At 35.8% G+C, this 25,087-nt stretch overlaps 1 protein-coding gene across 2 annotated transcripts in view; it reads left to right on the top strand.

Moving 5' to 3' along the window:
- Positions 1 to 15,915, top strand: part of LOC149796012 (uncharacterized) — a 316,657-nt gene extending 300,742 nt beyond the window's left edge. The window contains exons 6-12 of one of the 2 annotated variants that reach the window (XM_089965930.1): positions 654 to 753; positions 6,353 to 6,505; positions 7,041 to 7,231; positions 7,943 to 8,069; positions 10,645 to 10,830; positions 11,381 to 11,648; positions 12,254 to 15,915. In XM_089965930.1, coding sequence (XP_089822056.1) covers positions 654 to 753; positions 6,353 to 6,505; positions 7,041 to 7,231; positions 7,943 to 8,069; positions 10,645 to 10,830; positions 11,381 to 11,648; positions 12,254 to 12,440 — 1,212 coding nt within the window. In that variant the 3' untranslated portion in view covers positions 12,441 to 15,915. Of the gene's footprint in view, positions 1 to 653; positions 754 to 6,352; positions 6,506 to 7,040; positions 7,232 to 7,942; positions 8,070 to 10,644; positions 10,840 to 11,380; positions 11,649 to 12,253 lie in introns of both variants that reach the window. The other variant, XM_089965929.1, reaches the window with a different exon arrangement.
- The last annotated feature ends 9,172 nt before the right edge of the window (positions 15,916 to 25,087 follow it).

Below are 25,087 nucleotides of genomic sequence, written 5' to 3'. Positions count from 1 at the left end.
ACCCATGACTATATTCTACAGCAACCATAACATTTCTACCCATGACTATATTCTACCGCTTCCCCAGGTTCATAAAATATATCGTATTTTCCTTTGATTGTATTCTACCGCTACCTCACATTCCTAGCTGGGTACGATTCCTGTTTTTTCCGATTGATTTATACTTTCTCGTCTTCCTCTTCGTCATATCATTATCTCAACTATTACATTGTGCTGATATTGTTATACCAATTCGTATGTCTTTATGACAATATATCCCTTCTTAATCGCTTAGTGGATTTTTGGAAATAAAAAAGTACATAAGCAGGTCTTTAACAGGAAGACGTGTGAAATATACGTTATAAATTTCCGATTTAGTTGGATCATTCTATGTGGCGAGTGAACTCCGTTTGATGATCGGGAACTCTGATACCTAACCTATTTTGTTTGCTTAAGGCATACATTACGTAAACATTCTAGTGATTTGATGAAACGCCATAAAAGTTCTTCTTATTCTTTTTTCATCTTCGTCGTCGTATTCTTCTTCTTCGTTTCATTCTTCTTCTTCTTCATTTCTTCTTCATCTTTTTGTTCTCTTTCTTCCTCTTAGTAGTAGTAGTAGTATTCGTTGTATCGAAACTCTTGTCAGGCCACCATGTCAATTTATATTCCAGGTTTTAAAAAGTTTTCCGGAGTGCCTACAAGCAGACATCTGCCTTCATTTAAACAGAAATCTTCTAAATAACTGCCAGGCTTTTAAGGGAGGAAGTCCAGGTAAGAGTAACTTTTGGGTAACTGCCAGGCTTTTGAAGGGATGATGCTTAGGCAGCGACGTATGACAAATTTCTCAATAACTACCAATGTTTTGGATGGTATATGCCCATGCAATTGTGGGCGAAAACCTCATTAACTCCCAAAGTTTTAAATGAGAAAGCCCAGATAAGGATGTGTGAAACTCTGCTCCATACCTGCCAGGGTTTCTAAAGCGGAAGCCCAGGTAATGGATCGAGAAAACAACTTTCAATAATTGCCAAGCTTTGAAGAGTTGACGCTCAGTTTAGTGTGCGTAGAGATTTTCTCACTAACTGCCCATTGCTAACGATGGAAGCCTATGCAAAAACGCATGAACCATTTATCTGTAAGTGCCCGACATTTAATGAAGGAAGCCCAGACTTGTAATGAAGGAAGCCCAGGCAATGGTACGTGAAGACCCCTTTAATAACTGCCAGGCTTTCACGAATGTAAGGTTGCGTGAAGAACTTATCAATAATTTGCAGGCTTTTAAGGAAGAAAGGCAAGGCAAATGAACATAAAAATCTCTCTCAATAACTTCAAGGCTTTAAGAGAGAACGCCCAGGTGAGTGTACGTCAAGAAAACGACCGATATATAGAAGAATGCAAGCATTATGCAATTCATACCTAATATCAACCATGGATAACGTTTTATACCACTTTTTAGGCTCAAGAAAACACCAGAAACAAAGAAACCAACAGAACAAATAAAAATAAAACAACAACAACGAACACACCAACAAGAAAGTAACAGTATACATTCAAGTGCTGCTTTGAAAATAATTATTGATAAGCGATTTAAGTCATTGGCCTATTTTAAGTAATCCCATGCACATCTTCTAACGAGTAGAAAGTCATTGTGTAATCTATGATGTCATGGTTGTTGTACTTTGCCGGTTGCCTATTTTCATGAAATCCAATATGCGCGTTTATCCTTTTATTTTTTATTTTTTATTTTTTTAAATATTTTTTATAGTTTTCAAGTGTTGGTCCAATTGATTAATGGCAAATAGAAAGCTTTGTCCATTGGTTTTTGGGCACATAGACCAAATGACTGGATCAATCATTCCCACCCCTCACCACCACCGCTTGTCGATAATAAAGCTTATTAATGGCTTATAATTTATTCTTATTTTAGTCATGCCAATTCTAAACAAACCTTATCTAAATGTTATCTTATACAGCCCTCGCCCCGGTTGTTTAGTTTTGGGTCTGTTATTCAACCTGATCAACGCACAGGGGGTATGCACGTTTTGCTTTGGTGTATATAGCTCAAGCTAGTTTGATCTAGTTTCGCAATATCTTCCAAAATATTGGAAATAACATGGCATTTGAAGTGTTGGTATAAAGCAACTTGATATACCAATAGTATTGGTATATCAAATTGTGATTTGCCCATGGCGTATGAATACGCATACTGAACATGTTTTTATAGCTATTATACTCTCTAAAAATGGATATGAATTTCTTGGAATATTACATTTAAAAAGGACAAAATAACAAGAAAATGATTTTCATGTAAAATATTTTTTATAGAAACTAACATTTTTATACACAAAAAACAACCATACTCAATCCAGGAAATAAATATTATTGAGCTCCACCCTGTGTCGTCTGCTGTCATCTCTATCAATACTGCTGTTTCCAGTCTCTCCATCTGTCAAAACTCGATCACTGCAACTCGGTGGGGAAAAAAACAATGACAGCAGATAATGAGCAAAATGATGAAGCATTATTTAATCTACTAAACTGTGAGTTAATTGGAGAGTTTGATAGAGGCATGAGTGAGACATTTGCAAATGAAAATGATCATTGTTTTAGGGAAGACAGATTTGTACACCATGAGCCTGATAATATGATTAAATTTTTAAAAAGTAAGCAGACTGCAAACACTTTAAAAAGACACTTTTTATGTAAGGCTTGTGACAGAATTCTTGCAGTCAAAATTAGGATTTCAGAAATTTACACAAGGTACGCCCACCTGAATTGGATCAACACATGGCTGGTTTTATGCTCAGTGTTAGGAGAAAAGATGGATCTGAGTTTGAACCGAACACCTTAAGAAGCAACATCAGCTCCATTGACCGCCACCTTAAAATCAAGAAACATGCAAGTACAATCATGAGAGGAACAGACATAAATTTTGCATTAACAAGGCAAGGTCTTCGGGCTAAGCAAAAAGATTTAAAATCTAAAGGGGAAGGAAACAAACCCAATCGGAATCAACCGATCACAGACGAAGAAAAAATGCCTTGTAAAGCAAAAAAACTAATGGGGATGGAAACACCTGAAGGCACTGTTAACACATTGTTGTTTAAAACTCTTTGCATTTTGGTCTAAGCGGAGCGACTGAACGATACTATCTGAAATGGGGGAATGTTACACTAAAGAGAGATGCGAATGGCCTTGAGTATCTTGAACTCAGTGAAAGGCAGACAAAAACAAGAACAGAAGACAATGTCAAGGACATCAGGGATATTAATCCTAAGATGTATGAAAACAAAAACAACAAAGAGAGAGATCCACTTGCTATCTACAAATGGTATGCTGAGCTAAGACCAGCATACTTTTGTCAACGTGAAGATCCTTTCTATATTGCGCCCAACACTATGCCAATCTCAGCGACAAACCCAAAATGGTTTAGAAAACAAGTCGTTGGAAATAACAAACTTAGATGCATCATAAAAAAAAAATTAAAGAAAAGGCAAATATTATAGAAAGAAAGATATTAAAAAACATTAGTAGCCGAAAGTACCTAATTCAGAAGAGACGAATACTCAAACAGGGCCTACACAGCGGAAACGTATGAGAATTATTGAAGGTGACACTGACAGTCAGTAGGAATAGAGAAATATGGACATAAACGATATGAATGAAATGTAGTTAGGGTTAAATTGTTTAATTACCTCTTGTTCCTTCATTATTTTGATGTTTCATGCTCAAATCGTACTGTTGCTATAGATGCAATTGGCCGCCCCGTTACTGTTCATGACAACGAACGCTGCAAATTCAGTGTTTGCATGCACATTATTAAAATAAAAATTGAATGTTAACTATTACTCTTGTGTTTTCATTTCATTTAATATTGCTAAAGGAAGCATATAGGAACTAATATGAATGAAGTGTACAGGAAATATTGAATCACTAGATAATTTCTTGTTTGAGAGTACATACATGCGAGGGGATGTGAAGAGTTCACTCCCCTAAAGTGCACTGTTTATGGCCGTCAGTTTTATCTCCCATATAAAATGAAAATTTGTATGTGGCATAAATAAAATACATTTTTAGTATGTACGCTGTATCAATGATATACCACTCGTTGTATAAATGTTTCATTAAAAGGAAATGAGGCTTGCTAACAAGCCTGAGAGCTTTTGACTCTTAAATGAGTCTTTTTCAAAGAAAAACGTTTATGGTTGTGAAACGTTACAGGGCTGTTTCTAAAGGAATTAAACCTTTTCACTGTATTTATGTTTCCATTAGTTTATTTCAGCTTGTTACTGATACTGGGAAATTTTTGCATTGACCTAGAATTTGGCAAGCCATAACGACATCTGTTATTTTATGTACATTTTGTGTAAGCGCTAGTTGTATCCCGGATGTTTCTTTGTTATAGTAGTCATAGACTATTAAGCAAATTTAGAGAAATATTTATAAGAAAATGTGTCGGCTGCGAAAGATAATTTTATTTATGCATGTTTGTCTTTTTCTAGTCTTCTTGGTTTAAACCGCTTGGCATCAATGTTATAAGGCCGCGTATCCAGTACGATTCCTTTTCTTTTGTGGCTTGGGAACTCCAGTTGGGGTTGTGAGCAAGAAGTGTTATATCACGGAAAATGCGGCCAGGGTAGGAGAAGCGTTATGCGACCGGGCTTCTGTACAGCTTCCTTGTCATCCAGTCAGATATATGAAGGTTGATCCTTTTGTGTAGCTTTTCAGTTTCTATGAGATACTGAAGGTTACAGATCTTACATGTGATGAGATAAATGACATTCTCTGTTTTTCACGTTTTGTTTGGAACATGCATGTTTAATTTTTCTCTTGTCACAGTGCTAGAAAATGCCCTGGTCTCTATCATATGTTGACAGGTTTTGCACCTTCTATCGCCACAGGGGCCAGATTGGCAAAGTGTTCTTGATCAGTGATTGATGTTAGCTACGCTCTGACTAGGATGTCCTTGACTAGGATATATATATATATATATATATATATATATATATATATATATATATATATATATATATATATATATATATATATATATCTTACTAGTGAGGTAAACATACTGCATTGTCAGAGTAGCGAAGCCACGAGTGACAATACAATGATTCCACGTAAGGAGTGAGTGAACTAGTTTTGTACGTAAATATTTGTATCATGTATCGTTGAAAGGTATACACGGCCAATTTAGATGGATTTTTCTCCGTCTTGTGTCATTGCGATTAACATATGTAATATTGCCACGATAAAAAGAAGTTCCTAAAATTTGCAGTAATTTTAGGGCAGCAACATTTTACTAATTTAGTCTGTACATATAGCTCTTTAAAATATGTATCTTATCAATTTAATACCTGCATTCGTTCACATATAAAGATTTTTAATTTTGTTAACGTGGTACATGCACGGATTTCGGTAAGGTAATGTATAAACAACACAGAATGGTTGGACCTTTCACTCTTCAGAGCTCAACACCTTAAACAAAAGACTTTTATGATTCTGTGGGTTGCTTGTAAGAATTTTTTTATTTTATATTTTATATATCTAGTTCAGTAGCAGAGGCTGCATCCATTTTTCGAGTGTTACTTAATTTCGGTTCGCAATCAACTCTCATCAACCCCAGATTTAATCTGTCATTCTCAAACACGATTGTGATGCGAATCAAATTTTCTATTAAAAACTATATTACTATATTCAACAACTACTTTTGTCTTTCTTTCTGAAAAATATGTACAGTTTGTCATAGAACATTAAAGGTAAACAAGAGAACGTTTTGGGTGACATATAGCAATTGGTCAAGTAATTTCAGTCATCCATTGATTTCATGATTCATGTAGATGACTTATTACGACAGAGGTAATATTTATGTCTACCTTTTGCTGTTTGGAGATCGTTGTAGGCTTTTCTTGATAGCATATCGTTGATTGCATAAATATACATTTCTACTGTTGACACATTTTGGCTTTCCATCCTGATGTTGAAGGAGAGAGAGAACAGCAAGACAAGGAGCAGAACAATACGAATAATGCAATAGAACGAATTATTGAAATACCGATTTCAGTAACATATATAAGGGCTGATATATTCCTAAGGGCGAAAAGCTGTTCCAAAAGTAATATCAGATGCTACTGTAGCAATACAAGTGGTATCGCCATTTGGGCGATATTATATTTCTCTCTCGGATATATTAAAATATTTGTCACTGAAATATATAACAAGTAAATATCCTACATCCGGAAACTACTTTCGAAATGACTAAATCTAAAAACGTAATAGCATGCTGTTCATAAAGGTTACACAACAGACTGAGCGTCTACAAGGCTGGTAACTTGTGACTAAGACTATGATTTGTTTTGTATTTCAGGCTGCTTGCGTGCCTTAGCCTTACAATTCAAATCGACGCATGCACCGCCCGGAGACACGCTGCTACATCCGGGTGATATATTGACAGCTTTATATTTCATAGCACGTGGATCGGTGGAAATCTTAAAAGGCAACACAACGCTGGCTATTTTAGGTAAGAATTTGTTAAATCCAGTTAAACTATTATTCTGTAAAATTAATTTCCAGTGATGAATTTAATGTTTCCTTTTCTACATATCACACTCATATTTTCTTATATAAAAAAAGGCTTAGAAACGCAAATGTCTGGAAGAAATGTTTTGTTTTTTTCAGTCACTGTTGTTTTATTAATTCTTAAAATGACGTGGGTTCGGACAGTTTTTAACATGATCTTTTGCAAGAAAACAGTGCAGTTGCACAAATCTGATGGTCTTGAGAATTTGTATTATTGTACATTGGATAGATTCGTTAATTACCTATTTATATGGAACCTAATTATTTTCAATTTTTTATTTAAGCGGAAGATCCTTTCTAAATTCGACCCATGGGTTGATTATTTGTAACGAGATTCAACTAGTTAATGAACTGATGAATGTGTATATTCTATGAACTTGCCTTACGTGCGTTCGTTTCCTGTGCTTTTATAATGTACTATCATTTCCTTTTCTTGTATGCTTATAATTACAAAGGAATTTTATCTCATCTTCTAGGAAAAGATGATATCTTTGGAGGCGATATCAACTCCAAAATTACAGGGAAGTCATTGTATTTCGTGAGGGCTTTATCTTACTGTGATATAAATAAAATAGAACTCTGTGACCTGAGAGAAACTTTGGAAACATATCCAGAGTTCACGGATTATTTCATGAAACACATGCAGCTAACGTTTAATTTACAAAGGGTGAGTGAACTAAGTTGTAATTTTGTCAAATTTATTATAAAAATATACAAGTTATGAAACAATTTTTTTAGTAAAATTTAATTGTACCGAAAGTAGCAATGTGCAACAAAAAGTCCTTAAAATGGGAGCAAACTGGAGAACCCATGTGAACGTTAGACATTTGATGGGAAGCAACTTACATTCTGACGTGAAGGCCCTACGGTGATTAATTCCATATGTGTCATATGACATTTTGCATAATACGTTAACATTTATATTACCGTTTGTAAAAATACTTTCACTGTTTCGGATTTGCTGCTAAAGCACTGTTTCAAGGCACTTATGTAAGAAATATGCATGATATTACCACATCTGTATAACTGACGTTATACTAAATATGTCTTATGTTTATATGCCTCTGACCTTAAAGTAATTTTCTAGGGAGATTATAATGACAGATAGGGCTGCTGATTCCGACTTTATCAAACATAGGCGACACATTATCACAATAACATTATTCATAATTTCATTCATGTTTTTCTTTCCTACTATCCAACGTAATTTTGCCATGCCAGAGCATTTATAAAATCTAATTTCTTCACAGAATGATCATATTAGCAGTGTTCAATCAGTCACATTTTTTCTTAGTTCCATATCACAGCTCTAAAGTGCTGGTTTAAACTTTTGAATTATATTAATGTTTTGCATATGTTGACAAAATGCGACTTTCAGGGAACCCTGTTTGAAACGAGGAAAAAATCAAAATTAGACGATGAAACATTGAAATTCATTCGCCAAAAAAGACCAACGCTGCAGTGCAGAGATGATGAACAGAGGAGGCTTGGGTTTGGGACTCAAGGTAGTACAAAACATTTCAACTTCTTAATTTATATTTAAAAAAGTTTTTCTGTATATATTGTCTCCCAGTTGATTTAGTATGCATAAATATATGGCTTTCAAATTCGTAACATAATATTTTCCCAAATTATGACCATATACGACACCATAAACGCATGCATTATCGGAGACTACAGAGTTAAACACATGGTACAACAAACACATGCATTATCGGAGACTACAGAGTTAAACACATGGCACAACAAACGCATGCATTATCGGAGACTCCAGAGTTAAACACATGGCACTACAAGCGCATGCATCATCGGAGACTACAGAGTTAAACACATGGCACTACAACGCATACTTTATCGAAGACTACAGTGTTAAACACATGGCACTACAAACGCATGCATTATCGGAGACTACAGAGTTAAACACATGGCATTACAAACACATGCATTATCGGAGACTACAGAGTTAAACACATGGCACTACAAACGCATGCATTATCGGAGACTACAGAGTTAAACACATGGCATTACAAACACATGCATTATCGGAGACTACAGAGTTAAACACATGGCACTACAAACGCATGCATTATCGGAGACTACAGAGTTAAACACATGGTACAACAAACACATGCATTATCGGAGACTACAGAGTTAAACACATGGCACAACAAACGCATGCATTATCGGAGACTCCAGAGTTAAACACATGGCACTACAAGCGCATGCATCATCGGAGACTACAGAGTTAAACACATGGCACTACAACGCATACTTTATCGAAGACTACAGTGTTAAACACATGGCACTACAAACGCATGCATTATCGGAGACTACAGAGTTAAACACATGGCATTACAAACACATGCATTATCGGAGACTACAGAGTTAAACACATGGCACTACAAACGCATGCATTATCGGAGACTACAGAGTTAAACACATGGCATTACAAACACATGCATTATCGGAGACTACAGAGTTAAACACATGGCACTACAAACGCATGCATTATCGGAGACTACAGAGTTAAACACATGGCACTACAAACACATGCATTATCGGAGACTACAGAGTTAAACACATGGCACAACAAACGCATGCATTATCGGAGACTCCAGAGTTAAACACATGGCACTACAAGCGCATGCATCATCGGAGACTACAGAGTTAAACACATGGCACTACAACGCATACTTTATCGAAGACTACAGTGTTAAACACATGGCACTACAAACGCATGCATTATCGGAGACTACAGAGTTAAACACATGGCATTACAAACACATGCATTATCGGAGACTACAGAGTTAAACACATGGCACTACAAACGCATGCATTATCGGAGACTACAGAGTTAAACACATGGCATTACAAACACATGCATTATCGGAGACTACAGAGTTAAACACATGGCACTACAAACGCATGCATTATCGGAGACTACAGAGTTAAACACATGGCACTACAAACACATGCATTATCGGAGACTACAGAGTTAAACACATGGCACTACAAACGCATGCATTATCTGAGACTACATAGTTAAACGCATGGCACTACAAATGCATGCATTATCTGAGACTACAGAGTTAAACACATGGCGCTACAAACACATGCATTATCGGAGACTACATAGTTAAACGCATGGCACTACAAACGCATGCATTATCGGAGACTACATAGTTAAACGCATGGCACTACAAATGCATGCATTATCTGAGACTACAGAGTTAAACACATGGCACTACAAATACATGCATTATGTGAGACTGCAGAGTTAAACACTGATCAGATTTTCAAGTAATCACCGAGAAATACACGCTGCTTCCGGAAAGTCAGTATAAGAGAAAACAATACCCCAAGAACACGAAATCATATATATATATATATATATATATATATATATATATATATATATATATATATATATATATATGTATAACACGATGATATGTGTGTTAATTAGCGAATCCTCCGAAAATGAAGAAAAAATAATCGGAAAAAAAGAAAAAGTAAAAGGAAAGATTGCAAAACAACAACTGTACAAATGAAAACACTCCATACAAAATAAAAACAAACAATTTCAACAGTATCAACCATACTTATTTGTTTGGTGCTGTGCAAAATCTCTAGCGTAGGATTGGGGAAATCATTATTATGCGTTATACTTAAGTCTGCTTTCTTGCAGACGTGTACAAGAAAGTTGTACATCAGGCGAATGTACGGCTCATACTCATAGCGTTGACATGGTCAATATGGAATCACACATAAATGCGCAATATAAATTCCGAAATTCAAGGTTTTATAGCAGTATTGAATCCGTGAGCTACTTCTTTTAACTTTAAAATATTAATTCAGATTCAATAATGTTGGATAAACAATTGAATGAAATGAAGATAAAATGTACGCAAATATCTAATAAGCGAACAGTAAAATGGCTTAGTGTATTCTTCAGATCTTTTGCTTTGACTAAATTCTTCAACTTTCTAGGAATCCTCATTTATTGTAGAACTGTTTATATATTAAACATCTTTTTACACAATAATGTCTTCTTGCACGGCACATTTTAACATGTTACAGGTCGCCATTCATCGAAACAGAGACAGGAGGGTAGCCGGAAAGACCGCGGTAATATTATAGATTTGTCGGCCACAAGTGATGATGAGCGGACTGGTATTGTAGAATTCTCTCCTGAAGCCGCGATTGAGGAGGAATGCGATGAATTTGTTGTGGAACCAACGCAGCAACAACAATCATCCATTGCTGGTGAATACGGTACTTAAATCTACAGTCATTGGAAATAGCTCAGTATATCTTTGAGTATGGTAAACGTGTGGTTCTTGTTTACATCTGTATTGAAAATAATGTTTGATTGATGCTAATCCTGACCTTAAACACATTAAAAACCACTTGATGCGAGGCAAGGGAAGCAAAGTGTCTTGCCTGAAGTCTTACACGGCCCTTGACACATGATGATTAAGACAGAATTCGAATCTGCAACTCAACGATAGCATTAGAACAGATTGTCATCAATAAATTAGGGTATATAATGCTAGTCCCAGCAAAGACTATTGTCAAATATCTCGAAATATGTTAGAAGCATTTGTTTGAACAAGACTATTCATTGTAAATAAATCTGAATATTTGAATACCATTAAACGTTGAGAGATTTTAAATTTTTTTCGAAATCATATCATTAAAGATTTCAATTTACATCAAACGGTTATAGAATATCGTAAACATTTTTTATATATACTAAACCCGTAAATATTTTGGCTAAAAGAGCTTGTGATTAATATTAGCAAATACTTTCCAGATGTATTCTTAAACGTTGTGTCCGGAAGAAGAAAGGATAAGGACAGTGTCATGCGAGAAAAAGATTCACAAATCAACAGAGTCAGATCTGTGATATCCCCTATAACTTCTACGGGTACCTCTAACACCCCAAGGTCCTTATCCAGTGGTGGTCAACACTTAAAATGGGAAATATCCAGCATCACTGATCAGGAAGTGCAGCAGCACAGTCTTAAGGGAGAGACGCGTTCCCTTGCCGAAATCGATAATAGACTAGAACATCTGTATGAGTAAGTTACACTAACCAGTATTTGTGACGGTGTTAGGTTAGGATCTGTTAGAAATTGTTATACCATCACTTAGTGTTTCATTCTACGCACCATTTATCCATAAATGTATATATAATATTTTCCTATAAACCGATAATAACATTTTGTCAAAGAAACATACATTAAATATGCTTGTTTGCCACAAGAATTGGAGAGATAATATTCATTCTTGACTTGTGTTGTACAATTTATGGTTGCTTCTGGTTTACCCAGCCATCCATTTTAAAGAAAAGAAAACCATTCAACGATATGGAACAATTAAATTCATTTACAACAAACGTGTTAGTTTGAGGAAAGCAAAGACAAAAGGGAAACAGTTCAAATATATAATAGTACGTGAGATCATAAGATAAAACGCCCTGTGCATAAACTCCTGTTTGAGTTATGATATATGTAGGCATGGCTGAATCTTTTCTGAAAGAAATAAAATTCGTTATTCTTTTATTTCCGTATAAACTGATGATTGTACAGACTTGTGTTTATGGATCACTAGTCAACAATATATATTATGTGAAATTGAAATCAAGCTCATTTTGGTAAGTACTCAAAATTAATATCTTTTACAGACGGATGCATAATTTTGAAAACGACCTCTTCAACACCGTTGATTCTATCTTGGAACTTTTGGGTCAAAAACCAGTTGTAAAAAAAAGGACAGTGGAGGTTCCAAAGAAATACCAACGACTCCCAAGAAAAGGTGCACGTCTAATCAAGTCACCAGGTGAACTCGCCAGAGTTTTAGAGCGGATGTGAGTGCTGTCAAGTACCTAAAAGGAACTTTAGAAACATGATACAGAAACTCAGATTATCGTATATAGATACGTTTCAATCACTGAAGAAAATTTAAGAACAAATACTCAGATATCTGGTTTATTTTAAAGTATCAGAAAATAAATAATCTGGTAATGGATAGGTGAAGAACTGGAACAGTTTCTTTGGTTTGGTCCAAGTTTAGCAGCACATCAACGCATTGGAGTTATTTATGCCGATGAAATTGGAGTGATGTACCCTGCCACCACATACGTGAAGGTAAACCACCCAGGTGTGTCCGAATGTAGGATTAGAACCCATGTCCTTTCAGCTATTATTATAGCACGCCAACCATTGAGTCAATAGGGCTTTGCAATTTTGTAACTATTGTAAATATTTCTAGTATGCTTAATGCCTTTGATTAGTAAATCTACTTATGCCATTCGATCGTTTCTCATCCTACACAGTTAAAGTTTTGAAAATTGAAACGTTAGGAAACACTGAAGTTAATAAATGCAATAGGTCACCCAGAACATTGTACGTGACAGGCATGCAGAGAACTCTAACATTTAATATCTAGGTCGAACAGAATCGTGTAAACGAGATGGATTTTTATGAAACAAAAGTAAAGACTTCTTCAAACTTGTTTTGGACGACACTTTCTCTCCCAATCTGTGACTGCGAGTGAAACCAACAATACATTATCCTGTCTGTCGTAATAGGCAACCAACACAGACCGGAGACACGGTTGCTCATTGGGTCAGAGTGTCACACTAGTGATGAAATGTTGCATGTTCGAATTGTTTGGTCAGATTAGCTCAGTTAATCAACCCAGGCGATGCACTCCATTTTTACCTTGGTACTAAATAAAGTACTTGTGTTGTTGTGCCACTAAACATCAAACGAAATCAAGTTCTACCGATATATTATTGCAATTATATAAATTAGTGCAAGACTAGTAGAAACTATTGAACTCAATGCTATGTTGCATTGAGGGAAATAGTAAAGAAACGAGTAAATAAGACTGAACGAATATTAATATAAATGTTTGTAAGTTTGTTTTAAATATGTAATTAGCACTCCCTGTAATGTAATATGTAAATTTTACGCATGTTTTTTAAACGGACAAGTATTACAATAATTACTGCTAACACCATGTCAGATATATATTTTCATAAATGAACATATAATTCGATGTACATATTCTCTATCAATATTGCTAATAAAAATCGTAGGTAGAAGCTGAATATTTTTCTGAATGTCTATGATAGAATAAGCACAAACTAAAATTTCCAAGCATCTTGCTTTTAATTTTGAGATATATGCTATTAAACCACGTTACGAGATTTGCTTGGATTAAAGTATGTGTTAGTTTGATTTTAGTACATGTCAGTGAGGGAGATCGTTGTTAGCAAAACAAAATTGTAGTACAAATACAGGTCTCTTGATCCTGGATCACTTGTAACAAACAGTTCGTACTCTGGTTATAGGAAGTAGTAGTACAAATACAGGTATCTTGATCCTGGATCACTTGCAACAAGCAGTTCGTACGCTGGTTATAGAAATTAGTAGTACAAATACAGGTTTCTTGATCCTGGATCACTTGTAACAAGCAGTTCGTACGCTGGTTATAGAAATTAGTGGTACAAATACAGGTTTCTCGAACCTGGATCACTTGCAACAAGCAGTTCGTACGCTGGTTATAGAAATTAGTAGTACAAATACAGGTTTCTTGATCCTGGATCACTTGTAACAAGCAGTTCGTACGCTGGTTATAGAAATTAGTGGTACAAATACAGGTTTCTTGATCCTGGATCACTTGTAACAAGCAATTCGTACTCTGGTTATAAAAATTAGTAGTACAAATACAGGTTTCTTGATCCTGGATCACTTGTAACAAGCAGTTCGTACTCTGATTGTAGAAATTAGTAATACAAATACAGGTCTCTTGATCGTGGATCACTTGTAACAAGCAGTTCGTACTCTGGTTATATAAACGTATTTCATCAGTAATTTACCTGTAACAGAGAAAAAGAAATATGTATGTTTACAATGATGGCAATGTAACAAACAGTTATTCATATTTGCATAGAGCTTTTGTCGTCTAGCTAATGTCAAACTTCATCCTGTATTATTTAAAGCCAGATCGAAACACCTTTAAAAGAAAGCAATGTGATTCGTTCGTGAAGGAACCTCGACGAACATTATTTTTATTATATTAAATGCGTTCAATGTATTGAAAATGGGAGAAAATGATACCCTTGTATGGTAAAGTTTTTTTTCATATTTAAGGTAATTTAGTTGAAATTCGACTATTTTTTAATAACAACTGTTTCTATGATGTTGACGTATATTTCTGACAATAACGAGACAACCCACAGTCTCTTTCCGTCTAGTGTATTAAATGTTATCGTTGTGGCGATAAAATTTGTATCACCAAAAAAAGTAACAGTTAGGCAAACATTTATGTGAATTTTGAAATTGCATGTTAAAGAAGCCTGCGCTCATTACATATTGTATTGCACATTGTGAACCATCTTGTCACCAGCACAGCTACCAAAATGAACGAAAACGACAAGAGTTCGTTATTATTGATGGTGTAGAAACCGTTAAGACTTTCTTCAAAAGTACAGCATTACTAGCCAAGGGTTGTAGATCCACATTGTTCCACCACATCAACCATCTGCAAATAAAGCTAGATGTAACGGCCTCGACCACTCCTGCTTCTGATTTAAGGAGCTGAATGAAATGTTCCAATCAAATCCCTCATTATTTTTATCCTGGGAGATAACCCTAATCATAGCAGTCTCCGTAGACAATACCACATGTCAGTTTAAGTTTGAGCCCATGCATGTGGACAGTATGGAGATCATTTATTGAATAAATAACCGAATGTGAATCGATTTTTCTCAATTGTCATTTGATCTCGATTGCTACGGGAAGTAACTCTTCTATCCGCAAAAGGGCACGTGTTTAAACACTGGTCACATTTGTAACATACAACAAATGTCGACGCGCAACGAAGTGTATCTGCATCACTGACTACCGAATGCCAAAAGTAAGTCGAATAGTTTTCTTAAATGCATGCATGCATGTAGGTAGGTAGGTAGGTAGGTAGGTAGGTAGGTAGGTAGGTATGAATGTATGCATCTGTGTTTGTATGTATGTATGTATTCATGTATATAAGTATGAATGATTGTATGTCTGTATATATGTATGTCTGTATGTATGGATGCATGTATGTATGTATGTATGTGCGCACGCACGCACGCACGCACGCATGTCGGTCTGTCTGTCTTTCTGTCTGTATGTATATATGTATGTATATATGTATGTCTTTTTCCTTAAATAAACACATTCCGTCCAAACACCCAAGTAAATTGGCCGGTGTTATATGTCCAAAACAATTTTTGTTAAAAGGGAGATGTCGTAAAACTGTGACAGATGATTTTCTGGAATAAAATAGATTTCACAACAACTAATTCCTTAGTTTTCATTCTTATGTGTTTATACAATAATCTGTCTTATATCTTAATTAAAATGTATGAACCATACAGTTTGGTAAAAAATGTTTAGATGCTGATGGAATTGCATCTTAACATGGCAATCGCTGACATGTGCTACATAAAGAAATTGGAGGGTTGGTCTCTTCATTCATATAAAAGTAAAATTACACTAATTAAAAAACAAAAAATTTTGCATATTTGTCAACCGATTTAAATGAGTAATGTGAGCAGTTCCTCTTAAGCTTCTTCATTTGATCATTTCTAAACATACAGGAACAATACTGAACGATGTCGTATAGCTTAAAGATGAAGGAAAAAAATACCCATCGATTGTTTCTCAATGTTAAAGAACGCATTTACATTATATGTACTACGGGACTCACGTGATATATACCATATCAAGTCAAATCAGTCAACTTGCTTATTGTCGGTACTGAACGTGACATGATACATAATCCCATTAAACATATTCCTCTTAGGTCAGTAGGTCGACTTCTTTAGAAATCAACATTTATTCCCAATTATAAAATGTATTGAAAGATAATGAACAGTCTCAAAGAAACTTGTTTCTTATATATACGTTTGTGTTGCAAGTATCAGATGGTGTGGTCTTTGTAATCTAACCCCCTTTTCCCCATGAAAAGCATGTACCTTCTTCCAACGTATGTTGCAGGAAGAGGTCCCATACTATATACAGCTACACGCTCCAAGGACAAACCCGAAGACATTACATGCGTCGGGACTCTTTTACACTTCGGCTGTCGTTTTCCACGCGCACAAATCTCGCAACTGACCATATACGATCTTGCTTCACTCTGTAGATCATGCCAGGAACAAATCAGCCGAAAAGTGCTTGACGTTTTTCGAACACCTAAATTACCACTAGATTTCCCCGTCCTTTGAGCAAAAGAGAATATATATTCTCTCTGTATATGGGATCACCACCTGTAGCTTAATTGCCTTGGTGCTCAAATTTGCCAATCTTCTTCAGGGTTCTCCATCTTTGATGAGAAGTCTATCCGATTGTGCCTATAGTGACTTGACGACACATCATAATGCAGATATTTCCGTGTATCTGTTATTGTCTCCGTTTTCCACTCAACTTCTAACCAAAGTCAATACATTTATCCTGATTTTGAGATTCTCATTAGATCATTTCATTCTCCGTCTGATCATGTTGACCAATGACAATGACGGCCTCTTTAGGAGTGTATAAACTAGACTAGATCTTTGATTTGAAAAAGCCAACGCAAGAAGCTGAGGTAAGTCCTGAAGAAAATCTTGTAATCATAAAGGTAGTGCCTGAATTTTGTTTTAAAATGCACCCAAAGTAACATATCTTCTTGGTCAATCACTAGCATCTTGCCTATTCAGTGTCTGTAGGGCTGACATAGCACGTCACTAATATTGGCGGGAATTGGCCATTCATTTACGGCGCTTACCTTGTTGGGTTCAGTCGACACACCATTCCACATAAACGACACTACCAAGGCATTCGGTTAGCATGGAGAAATAAAACAATATCTGTGACGTTTGAGCTGTGGCCCTGACTCTGCATATCTGTTTAACACTTCATCTAAATTGGCAAGCATATGTTCAACACTCTTACCTTAACCAATAAATCGTTCGAATATATGAGACAAATATTCTACTGGAACCCTGCCGAACCGTTTCCATAAGCCGCTAGAGTTTAGCTGGTGCATTGCTAAGTCCAATTGTCATCATAGAACACACAAACCGCCTCTTCGATAAGGAAACGCAGTTTTTGTCCGACCTGCTTAATTAACTTCAATCTATTAATATCCCGAGTTGATTTGTAGAGTTGAAAACTATTCCAAGGCTGGTAATTGATGTAGAGATGCGTCTATTTTCGAAATTTGATACGTATTTTTCCCTGCGATATCATTAAGTTTGTGGTAGTCAACACAGATCATTTTGGTCTAGTTCTTTGTGACAAGATAATGAACTGCAAGAGGGTACCACAATAAACCTAGCTGATCATATTATCTACTTGAATATCCATTTCTACCTTTGGATCTCCTGAAAGATGGCGCAGTGTTTTTCTACTTTTCTGCTCCCATTGACATTGCTAATCGGTAAAGCTCCCTCAGCAGTCTTCTTTTCCCCAGTTTCATTTTCGATTGATGTATCTGCGCATGCGCAATCTCCGTTTAGCGGTCGCTGTACCTTGGACTTACCAATGTTTGTTATCTACCTTTTCTGGCTGGTTTAATTGTGGACATTTATTTCTTAAGATGTCCCCTCTGGCCACATTTGAAACATAATTTAGAGTCAAAGATTTAAATTAGAATTTTTTGTGAAAATGCGCTCTAACATTGTACTTAGGACTCAGACGACTTTTGCAAGATTTCTTTTCGCCACGGAGCTCTCTGATCACTTATTTCAGCGGAACCAGCATATGCTCCATTGCCACTGATTCAAATATTTCCTTACGTTCTTTTTTCATCGGCTACTAACTGACGATAGTAGCTACGATTACCCTTTCGCTGTTTTTCTGCGTGATCAAAGACTTCCGATACCATGCTTTGGTGTAAGGCATCAATCAAACTCTTTGGCCGCGCCTGTTGAATGCGAAGTCGCATATCCGAATCATTCAGAGAGTCAGTACAATTTTCGTTAGCCGGAACGTCATTAAAGTCACATATTACTGTTGGATAGGCTAAGTGAGCAAGTCTCCTGATGATTAGTTCACGTTTGGGAAGTGTTTGGCGGTTCATTGTGTTCTCTTTTTTAGCTGTACTCTATTCAATTTGATTGGGCGGTGAAAATTATTCTTCAAGTGCCCTTGAAAGAAGCTCATAATTCCTGCCAGCACCATCCTCCAGGTTTCCAAGAGACATGGTGTGACACATGGCCTTTTGCTCACTACTCCATCATGTCTCAAAATGGAACTTATAATCTAGCCAGGAATCAGTTATATAAAAAAAATTATGTTAGATATGACATGCTTTAGTCTGATTTGTCTGATTAGGCAACTGATCTGCGCCAGACACATACGCACACAGATATGGCACATGCTTTTGTCATGTCTAGTAATTATTGCTGAAGCAAGTTGAATAATGTTGTATGTCCGTTTGATGAGTTCAAATGTTGTGCTTGCGCAAATGTTTTTGGCGAAAAACAAGACTGGTAAAGCATCACAATCTGTTTTTTTCACAACAAAATTTGTTCTTTCAGTTTTAATATCTTGTACATGCTGTGTACTAATATTGCCTGGTGTCATGATGTTATGCGCCCCAGACTCATGCTAACCATGCGGATGTAGATCAGGGTATGGCTCATTACCTGACTCACACGACCCTTGCGTCTATATAACAGCACAAAGCGCCTTATCTTATGCTTGAGCATAATCTTGTATTATTTGCTAACTGGGAAGAACCATCATGAAGAGTTCACAGTGCTGCTTCTAGTCTGTCATCAATGCACTTGGTATCTTCGAGCTTCGTTGCTAGCCTACTCACAATCTGAATTAGATCTTCACTGGCGCAAGGCTTTGAATGTCTTGCGCTCCTACATGGCAAGCCACTATCAACCATTTCGAAAGCTTTTCGGAGCAAATTCTGCAGCCACGTTTCTATACTCAGATCGTTTCATGTGCCTTCGTTGATTATCTTAGAGGAAAACAATTGTTTGGATTGTTCAGTGGAAAATGAAAGTGCCTATTTGGACTATAATATTATTTTAGAACTGTTGTGTATAGTTAAATAGTTCAAAGGAGATCTAGACAATGCCATTTTCACTCGTCAAGACTCTTGGTGGATCCGTATATTCTTAGATCTGAGATTTATACAGAACCTATAGTTATTTTAGAGTTTAATAAAACTTTTTTCAGGCTTAGTTATGATTCAGTTCACAATAGTGTAAGTTCCTCTTAAATTTTAGTTTTTGATATTTATACCTAATATGTTTGTTACGTTTTCCAAACGGGTTGGTTTTGCTTCTTTCGGTTATTTAGTTTGTGGCCACAGAGTCCTAACAATATAAGATCACTAAACTTCCCAAAGCTACAACGAACTATATTCACAATCTTTGCACTGCTAATGTCATCTCATTATAACTGTGTGAGTTGTCTGATCCCTAATAACAGAGAAAATGTTTGCACTGCTTACTTGCAAAGTAAAAGCTCGTAAGTGAATATATGTGAAGAATTCAAGGATGCTTCCAGGAAAAGAGGTAGACAAGAAAAGTATAAATAAAACAGAACAGAACAGTTCATTACTGTTGATTTAAAACAAACTGCTATTCATCAGCCAGTTCCACTCTCTTTATCTGTTATGATCTACTATTTTTTTTACGTAAAATTGCTCCACACGATACGCAGTTAGCCTGTGAGTAAAATATTGTAACGGTCGTATTTAGAGGTAACATTACACCAGTAACAATGTCATTAAGAACAATGCCACTAACAACGATGCCACTAACAACAATGACGCCAACATCAATGCTTAGGTAACAAGCATATTTTCTTCCGCGTATTCTGTAAAACGTTTGAATTATCGACAGGAACAAAGCTGCTGTACAATGTCAGATGGTAAACGGCACATTTGTAAACCGTTTGAATTATCGACATGTACAAAGCTGCTACACAATGTCAGACGGTAAACGGCACATTTGTAAACCGTTCCTAACATTAGCTGTTCTAGAATTGGCAAAGTTTCAATACATCTTCAAGGGTTCGTGAAAATTAATCTTTAAAAATCCTTTTCACTTGAACTGTCTCTGTTATCAGCTTGTCTGTTCCACTTCTACACATGTAAATCTATGGGTTTACTGTTGATACTCTTCATTGTCTGTCAAAATGGGATTATTGATATGTGTGTACGTTCTGTGTTACACTTGTTTCTCCAGCTGTTGCCTATTTCATTTTATATTTAAATAAATGGAAAATAGCGTTGTGGGGTGATGATTTTAAGAAACATGTATTGGACGTTGCGGGTATAACAGATACATAAGATTAAAGGGGGTTGTAATCCCTGTTAATGACCTTTCCTATCTTAGTCACTAACAGTTAAAATGTCATAGGAAGGCCATTTTAAACTAGGCTAAGTATCGAGCATGAGAGACTTTATAGGAGGAGTTGACTTGGTTGCTCAAAACAAGGTCATAGATGATTGTTACCTTTTGACATTGCACCTTCGAATTAAGTGAGGTCCTGAGGAACATTTTACATTAATTAATTGTTAGATGAAAAGGGAAGAAAAGCTGAGACCCTGTTAGAGGATTAAGAAAACACTGTAGGCTGATTCTTAAACGATTAAAAAAGGAAAACCGTAATCATTAATCCCAACTTTTTTTAGTGCTTGTTCATATCATAGCCCTACTTTGTTTATGGACTTGTGCTGTTTCATTAGGCAGTCTGTTCAATAATCTGTGTTAAAATGTGTCAAATGCATATTTGCTATTGCCTGAAACCACGTTTGTTCCTTGCTGATAACCTTCTTAAATGCATCTTTGCTGTAGCCTGAAACCACGTTTGTTCCTTGCGGATAACTTTGTTAAATGCAGCTGAAAGTATGTTCAGGATGATTATGCTGATGATTTACTAGAGAACAGCAGTGTAATCCCTTGCCCGTTATTGCAATTTCACTTTCACCATTCGTAAAGAGCTGGACAATGACGCCAGATCATACACATGGGTTGTCTTCCAAGTTCTATATGTACTGCAATGGCCTGAGTAAGATTTTTCGTCATTTTTCTTTATCAGTATCCAAAATCTTGAATCAGGTTCTATTCATACAAGATGCTTTTCCGTTTTCAAAAATCCTTTATTACTTCTTTAACTTAGGTGCTTAGGATCTGATCTGCTTAAGATGTCTTGGAAGTACTCTTTCAATATTAAGACATACTGTATATGAAAAGAGGTGACGTCACATCAGCCGATTTTAATTTAGAAGATACATGAGACCATTAGAAAACACCTGGTCGACAGTCCTTCCAACAGTAGTATTGTAAGCTGAATACCATCGTGGCTATATTGGTCGTAAGACGCATAAAATAGAACCAGTTAAAGATCATAAGAAGAACTTTGATGAAAGCGAGATGCCGAGATAACCCGAGATAACAATAATATAATTTCCTAGATGGTCTTTAAACTACCCATACTGGAGGTCAAATCGGCCTAATTTTCATGTACGGCTAGGGAGGGACCGGAAGCCGGCATGGCCACCCAGATCAGCCAGGATTTACAGTATTGAAACGTGTTTAGTAGTTATTAAGAAGGCAGTAGTACATCCATCTAGAACGGTACTTTTATTATCTTATTTGTACAACACAGAAGAGTTTATCTTTGTTTGAAAGCATCAATTTTGGAATTTTATTATCCTGTCTCTGATGCTCTAAAAGAACTAGATTTGAGCACACTTTAATTAAGTCCAAACCTATACACTCTCCCTTAATACAGAATATGTTGCGTTTATGCTAAACGCATTAAATGGTTTTGTCATATATCATAAAATTAAGTACTTAATTTGAATAAAAAATGAAATGTGACATTCTTGACTGTTTTCGTGTTATTGCTTTTCCAGACTAAATGTTTACAGCGTTATTACCCATGGTTCATATGAAATAAACTCTATAAAGAAAATGACTTCATAGGTCTAAACATATAACGGCTTGCTAAGAATAGTTGCTTTCGATGTCTTATAAGCATATATAACATGCACAGAAACATGACACAAAAATGATACATACACTGTACAAATAACTGAGTCATGTAGATACACGTGTCAATTATAAAATTATAACAACACAACATATAAAAAGAGAAACTAAAACAGTTTCTTATTGAATTAAAGATGTATAATGAAGGAAAACTATGAATTTATCAATCAATGTAGTTTAAATAATACAAAATTTTAACCTTTTGGATAAAAATCATCCCAAAGATGAATTAGATATTTCGCATGTGAAAGACATCTCATTCCAGAAAAAATAATATTGGCTGGCATAAATGAAAACATATTGCGACTAATAAAAGAAGCCATCATGAAATGTTGCTATAAAGGATGCATATAGTTCATCGCTGAAGTATTTATTTGCAATACGTGTTATTTCATGCATTTACATACCTGCTGATGAGTTTATCGAAAATAAAGTATGCCACACGTTGAACACAGTGATACATTTCTAAATATTTTGGCAGCATTACTTTTACTGAATTTAGTACTGTAATTGACACACACAAAAATCGATGAGAACATCTAGGTATATTAGATCTACTAGATTAATCCCATTTGTAAACGGAATCTTGACGAATTTAGAACAAAGAAATAACTTGTATACAATAGCTTTCATTTGTTTCGAAAAAGAAATTCATATCAGCCAAGAGCTATTAGGGAAATCTGGTTATGGATTAGCGTGTTTCTCGGCAATATTCAAGCCTAATATCCACTGATAAAATATTGTGTGCCTCCTTTTAGTTTTTAAGTATGTATTTTTCGATCTTTGTACCTGTAGCAATACTGCTCACTTAATATAACTAACGACCCCATCAAAAAAGATGAGATAAAGGTAAATTATGTGAAGAAATGTAATACATTATATGCTTGAGAGCGACAATCATCCTTAATGAAAATACAAACAAACAAACACCATCGTATCTCTTCATTGTGGCTTCTAGTTGCAAAATACACCTATGGAATAACCTGCAGTAAGGACGTTTACATCCTGCTCCCTTATATACTGCTACATTTACCTTTAGACATAATCTAATTCTTGTTTAGTCCATAAATTGCAAAGACTATATCAAAATGCAAACAAACTGAGCCCATCACACATCTTTAAATTGAGATTTTTACGCAACTCATATAAGAATTGTGCCGATGGTGACGAAAGCAAAAACGTTTCGGTAGAGTTGAACCCGTGGAATAGCTGATGAACTAATTTATTGTAAGTGACTTGTATTATATTGAAGATAAACAATATCCTCTCGAATGGACTGACCCTCTACTATCGAAAAGAATTTTCATGTATCAAGATAATGCCATTTCTTCATTGGTACTGTTGACTGTTTATACCATGTATGATTGTCATTTGTAATAGGACAATGATTTACATTATCTGCTGCGGTGGGATGTAATATATATCAGATTGGGTTATTTAGGAATAAATATGTATCATTTGATGCTTTAGTGAATGTTCTATGCTGATACGACGATCCATATAGAAGAACCAGAGATAACACAGTTCTCAAAATGGCCGCTGTTGCAACTAGAATCAACGTGCGAACGGCACAATTATTATTTTGGAGCACCTAGATATGATAGCAAAACCCAAGGTCTAAATGAATTGTTGCTCAAAAGGTATCCAGATAACAACGTTGGTGGTCATGTCAGACATTAAATCAGCATTATTGTTATTAGGACCAATTAATCGTCTTCTGGCGAATATTTAATATCAATAGGTATCCATTCATGGCACACACCGATATCAAGATGTTGAGTATGGCTGCCAACATGGGTGTCAGACCGATACCATTTTCATTTGGACCAACTAAGTATCATTTGATGAAAACCCCATCACCGTTCATTCAGAAGTAGCAGTATGAAGAAAGATGTTGTGGCGGCCAGATTGGACATTGGAGATACACCATATTTCATTTAGCACAAACCAGATCACTTAGACAATGAAGTGTGTGTGTGTGTGTGTGTGTGTGTGTGTGTACTTGTCTATAAGTGTATATATGTGCATATATGTATGTGTATGCGTGTATATATGTGTGTATGTAGAATATGTTTTTGTATGCTCTCTCTCTCTCTCTCTCTAAAATAGACAATATTAAATTATGCAATGAGTTTAGAATAAAATTAGATTCCGATGTACTATTGTTAACTACTACCCACTGCAAAACAATGTGCACTTACGATGAACCGTGTGGTAATGAGTGGGATGGTTGCCCGACTCACTGCTACCTATGTACGGCGAATAATAACAATCTCTTATCACAAATGTGTACAAAAGGTTTTTTAACATCCCGAATGTAAGATGTTGTAGTTGTCGTATGGTTTAACGCCATTTATCAGCACACGATAGGCTATACATGGCGGCCAGTATTAATGGTGGAGGAAGACCCGAGAAAATCCCGGGAAAAACCACCGACCCACGAGAAGCTACTGGCAAGCTTTC

The sequence above is a fragment of the Sinohyriopsis cumingii genome, chromosome 7 (genome assembly GCF_028554795.1).
Source record: "Sinohyriopsis cumingii isolate HCF-2022 chromosome 7, ASM2855479v2, whole genome shotgun sequence".
NCBI classification, from domain to species: Eukaryota; Metazoa; Mollusca; class Bivalvia; order Unionida; family Unionidae; genus Sinohyriopsis; species Sinohyriopsis cumingii.
Note: the sequence above shows the minus strand (reverse complement) of the source record. Positions and strands in the feature narration are given on the sequence as shown.